This window comes from Rattus rattus, chromosome 10, assembly GCF_011064425.1.
Source record: "Rattus rattus isolate New Zealand chromosome 10, Rrattus_CSIRO_v1, whole genome shotgun sequence".
Classification (NCBI taxonomy): Eukaryota; Metazoa; Chordata; class Mammalia; order Rodentia; family Muridae; genus Rattus; species Rattus rattus.
The window spans coordinates 4,794,814-4,800,346 of NC_046163.1; the positions used below are offsets into that span (position 1 = coordinate 4,794,814).

Genomic DNA, 5,533 nt, shown 5'->3' on the forward strand with positions numbered 1-5,533 from the left:
TCAGAGCAGCAAGGGCTGGAGATTTAGTTGAGCAAGCGGATGGATGTTTGCTTAGCACGTGAAAGGGTTTGGTCACCAGCACCATAGAGGCAGGCTTGGCGGGAGTTTTTAATTGTGATTGCCAGCGGTAACCAGATTTGTGGAGGAGGACTAGTTCCCAGTTCTAGGAACTGGTGAGGACTTTGTGTTAATCCCCAGAGTGCCCTCCAGACAGATCTAGGTTCACCCCAGAACCTCTGGAGCTCGAAGGAACCACCGACCCATGAGGCATCTCTTGCCTAGTGTGGGCTGCACGTGGGCAGAATCACCCTCCCTGGCTTTGGAAGGTAGAATGCCTTGTAAGTTTTCAGGGCACATTTTAAAGGGCTGAGCCTGAAGATCTCAATGGTTTCTGCTGATGCTTTGAAAGGCAGGCAAGGCTTTTCCTCTGAACTGATCAGAACTCCACCCCTTCCTGGAGAGTCTTTCTGTGGAGTCTACAATTCACTGCATCTGCCCTCTGGAATTTTGAGGGATTTTCTTTTAAATCAGACAGGACACAACAGACACCACAAGGTGATTTGAGTACGATCCATTTATTCAAAACTAGGATCTGCTACAAAAGCAGACAAACAATACGCCATTCCCAAGAGGAATTGATTTACTTCTAGTTAAAAATGAGTTCTATTAGAACTAATTCTAGGTGGTTATAAATAACAAACTGGTCACAGCTTTCGAGACTGGAAGTGGTTGCAGAGTGATGGCAGGGAGATGCGCTGAGCTGTTGCAAGGATAATCATGGAAGGAGCAACCTGGTTTCTCTTCCCAAGACCCATGAGAGTCTTCACAACTCTCTCAGGAGTCCTGAATTCAGGGATGAGGGCAAGCGAAAGGACACCATTGGTAAACAGCTCTGCAGCTCTTAAGTGTGGCCAGCCTTAGGATCGAAGTTTCAGTTGCTTCCTAAGGAAGCTCCCCTCCCATTATATAATATAATTTCCTTTGGAACACTCAAATACTATAAAATGTCCCCTATGGAAACAGCTTAAACAACACAGATTAAAAAATAATAAATATTGTACAATTATAATATTGGGCTTCTTTCTAAATAGTTCACAGAGAAGCTCAGTGAATAAATAGAATGGGAACTGAGGTATCAGAGGTAATAAATATTTTGGAGAGAGGTACAAACGAGGTTTTCCAAGGAGTTGCTCCCGTTAGCTAAGATCTCTGGATCAGATTTAGAAGCTCTAGTTAGGTCCTGCAGTCCAGTAGACGCCGGGTGGTTCAATTTTTCATTTTGAGTGTCACGTAGGCTTCTATGCAGTTGATGAAGATGTCAAACTCATTCATGGCCTTGTAGACACCTTTGTCTTGGAGCTGTATGGGGAGAGAAGAATCTGGTTAGGACCCATTGGAGGACTGAGGGGCTCCCTGCACTAGGAAGGATTTACTGAGTGAACAAAAAAAAAAAAAAAAAAAAAAAAAAAGAAAGATCTCAGCTTTCTTGTGTTGGGAGCTGAAGGACCCAAGGCAGATTTGTTCGTCTGCTTTGGGAAGGGGCTGTGTCTTCCCCTGCACCTTCTCCGACTTTAAGCACTGCCAGGGGTCAGTAGGGAAAGGGAAGCATTCGGTTCTCCAAGCACTGTCTTCAGAGTAGAGCCTTTTCAACTTTTTTTTCCCCCCAGAGGCCAGTGCCCACATAATGCGTATGCAGAATGTTATGCAAAGATGCTAGAGGAAGCAATTTCAAAGCAGGACAGTGATAGAGATAACAAGGAAAAACATTTTTTTTTTTTTAATGTTTTGCGTGTGTAGGCAGTCTTCACCCCGCTGCTCTGGCCTGCTGTCATGGAATCCATGCCCACTGATGTTGGAGCTCTGCCTAGCCCACAAAGAAGATGTGGGCCACATGGCTTCTGGGAACTAGGGTTGAATAGGTTCACAGGCAGAAGGAAGTGTGAAACCTCATTTTGTTTGCCAGGTGGAGAGTGCCCTGGGACCCCTAAGAATTCTGCTTCCTGCTCCTTCTGGTTCCGGGGAGCATCCAGGCTGAGCCCCAAGATGTACCTGCGTGCACTCATGCATGTCTGCTTTCTGTACTTGTGGGTTCTGCCTGTTTCCCAACAAGGTACTTTCTGTACTTTCTGTTTCCTACGGCGCTCTCCCCAGCACCTAGCGCTCTGCGCTCATAGGCTGTCTGGTCAGTCTAAGCCAAAAGCCTGCAAAAGTGGAGCAGTCATTTAGAAACTGCCAGAGACGCTTTGCAGAAAACAAATGTGACTGAGGTGGTGGCTTTCTAACTGGCAGAGGAGGTCACACCATTTGCTGGTTCCCACACTCCAGGTTCGGTCGGAATAGGTCGGGCCCTCTTTCTGCCCTTGCGAGTGGACGGACGGAGGTCACGTTCCACGCGCTCTCTTTGCCATGGCCCAGGCTTACCTTATTAAAATCATTCTTCACCTTCTCCACTGCTTTGCTTTTATTTTCACAGGGGAGAAATCGATGCTGTAGAAGAAAAAAAAAAAAAAGAGTGTTGATAATTCTTGCTCAAACCCTGTATCCATGGCTCTTGGGAGGAAACGATTTTCTTGTATGAGGAAGGAGCTACCCTTGCTTATCTTCGATATCTACTTCCTAGCCCCCAGGGAGAACTGAGCCATGATTGGTCCTTTATCTTTCTGTAGCCGAGGGAAACAGCCTAAAGAAGATACAATGTATGTCTTTGAAATCATGGTTTGCTGAGCGTGGGTGTGAACTTAGGTAGGTCTTGGGTTTTGTCTCTCCGAGCCCCAAAACATGTTATGTTTTTAATGTCTCTCCTTGTCTAGCTCCAATCTCAACCACCATGAGCTATTTCTAGGTGTCTGAGAGTGGATCGAAAAAGCCTCAGTTACTGGGGCCAAATCGTTGGGCCAGAACCATCGTTTGGGCACAAGTAGACTCCAACTGATTTTCCAGTATCCGTGAGAGAAGAAAGAAAAAAACAACAGCAGCGAAGGAATCACTTCAGTCAGAGACATAGACGTCCTGGATATGCTATTCATAGATACTGGCTTAGAGACAGTAGTCTTCTGGCCCTTCTGAAATACCAGGGAGATTTCTATCAGCCCAGGTGTGTGGCACTGACTTTGCTTCCCAAAAGAGGAGATACAGAGACCAATGTTTTCCTCTGCTTGGGGAGCCTTGGCAGGCAGCCCCAACACGAGGGAGCTATGACTGAAGCCCTAGCCTTCCCTTGAAGAGAGGGGAGTAGCTAATGACCCACAATGACTCACAAATAACAGGAAGGCTATACGCAAATCTTCACGTGTGATCGCCTCAAAGCCACCCCCACTCTCGCTCAGAGACAGACAAGCAAGAGATCTGACTCCGGGTGTCCCTCTAGATTTACCTAGTCCTCTGTCTAGTCTGTGTGTGTCTGCATGCGCGTGGCCTGGCTGGATTGTAGGAGACAGTGTTTGTTGGGTGGCTACAGGGGAAAGAACTGGTCTGCTACTCACACAGCGTCGCAGCTGTATCCAGAGGGTCTTCAGCTTCTCTCCCAGGGAATTCAAATGCTCCTTGATTTCTGGGCCATGGTTCTCTGCCTGGGGCATCACTTCTACCAGGTAAAACTTGATCATTTCTGACAAGGCTTGGCAACCCAAGTAACCCTAGAGGCAGGGATCAAAGGTTGGGTGTGGCTTATTGGAAGGATGGACTGTTGCCACTAACGTTGATGGACAGTCTTGTCCCTAGGGACCCCCCCCCCAGTTACATTTTCTCTCTTTACCACAGAATGAGCTCTTCATAACCCTCGACTGCTGGCAATATGCTGAGTTAAGGTCTTCTCACTTCTCGTTTTGAAAGCCACGGCACCAGACCCAGCTCTCGCTGTCACAAGCAGCACCTCCCCTCCCTAATCACTTAATTGCTCTCCAGCACCCAGTGGATTCTTACCTTAAAGTCCTGCAGTAAGGAATCTGTCAGCAGTATGTTGTCCAGCTGGTCCTTCTTTTGCTGGAGGGACAATAGGACCATGAATACAAGGGCTGGGGGAATACCCGTCACGCGTGCCATTTGAATACCTTTTCCATTTGCAGAGTTTTGAATTTGTAATCAAGGTAGCCCTGATGACTTTGGAAAAGTGAGTTTTAAAAACAGGATAAGATAATGCTAGAGCCCGGAGTTAAATCAAAGTCCTTCCTCTTTGGATCAAGTTGATTTTAAAAACTTCTGACTGAATTTAACAGACTGGGAGAAGTTTGACCCAGGCCTGGTCTTCTTTCAGATGAGTCAGTTGAGGTTTCTAGGGCACCTGTGTCAAGCCTTCCTGTCTGGAGTCCCTTACGGCAAGCCTCTGCTTTGCATGGTTCTCTGCCTTCTCTGGACCTCCTACAGCAGTTTCCTGAGCTCTGGTGTTCCCCCAAACCCCCAGACTTTGGTCTTCCAGATCTTGAGACTAAGCAGAGACAGATGTATCTTCCCACACTTTGTCCTAGCCAGCAAAACATGGGGTCTCATCGGAAACTTAACAGAAAGTTCTTGAGCATGGGAGAGTCAATGCATTCACCTCCTAACTAGCTAGGAGTTAACCTAGCTAGCTAGCTAGCTAGTTAACCTAGTTTTCAGCTATGCCTGGGTTTAGTTTAACTCATAACCCGTGGCTTGGCCTAGGACTCTCTGGATTCAAGTTTAAGGGGAATAGATGCTGGAGATAGAGGAGGAGTAGCAGAAGGAGGAGGAGGAGGAAGAGCAGGAGGAGGAGGAGCAGGAGGAGGAGGAGGAGGAGCAGGAGGAGGAGGAGAGCTATTTTGACAGTTCCATCAGAATGCATATTTCAGTTGATCCTAGGAAGAAAGGCTAGGTGGGCATTATACTTACAAAGAAAGTCTTCACTTGACTGAAGGCAGCCCTCAGCTCTCGGAGCATGTGGGTCTGGCTGACTGGGAAGTGGGTGCAGTTATTGTCACCCCGGATGGAATGGCCTTTGCTGGTCTTCACTCCAGCCAGTAAGAGCAGGCAACATAGCAGTGCTGAGCCAGGCATGCTGAAGCTCTGTTTTCTGCAAGGCTGCGTTGTGGCTATGGTAGTAGAAGAGCAAGTCCCTAATGTGTAGATCTCCTGTCCGGTGTCCCCCTTTTATACCGAAGGTGCAGCAGGGCCTCCCAATTTACAAACTTCCTGGCAAAGGCTCCTCCCTCTTCTAGACCATGCACTTTTTTGAGCTTAATTTTTTTTTCTTTTTTCTTTTTTTTGCATTGTAAGCACAAAAGAACTGGTAAGAATGAACTTCTGCATTACGGCTATTTTTAGTAAGCGCTATCTCTCTTTTAATTTTTTTTTTTCTTTTTAGCTTCTCAATACTAAAAGTTGTATTTCCTGAGGCAGACAGCTGTTCTGTGTACAGAGATCTACAACTGTGGGTTCCATTCACGCACTCGTAAGTCACAATGACGTGCATAAATGGGCTATTCCAGAGCACATTAGGATTGAGAAATAATTATTTCCTCCACTCAACCTGGGTTGAATGTCCGCTATTTCTTGCTGACCAGGAGGTCACCTTAGCACT

The 5,533-nt window shown here is 46.8% G+C and overlaps 1 protein-coding gene across 1 annotated transcript; it reads right to left on the bottom strand.

Moving 5' to 3' along the window:
- Window positions 1-556: 556 nt before the first annotated feature.
- On the bottom strand, window positions 557-5,046 carry Il10 (interleukin 10). Its single transcript, XM_032915519.1, has 5 exons — window positions 4,846-5,046; window positions 3,922-3,981; window positions 3,483-3,635; window positions 2,422-2,487; window positions 557-1,359 (listed from the first exon to the last, which is right to left on the bottom strand). Exons 1-5 carry the CDS (start codon window positions 5,008-5,010, stop codon window positions 1,267-1,269), a joined length of 537 nt encoding a protein of 178 aa, XP_032771410.1. The 5' UTR covers window positions 5,011-5,046; the 3' UTR covers window positions 557-1,266.
- Between the last annotated feature and the right edge of the window lie 487 nt (window positions 5,047-5,533).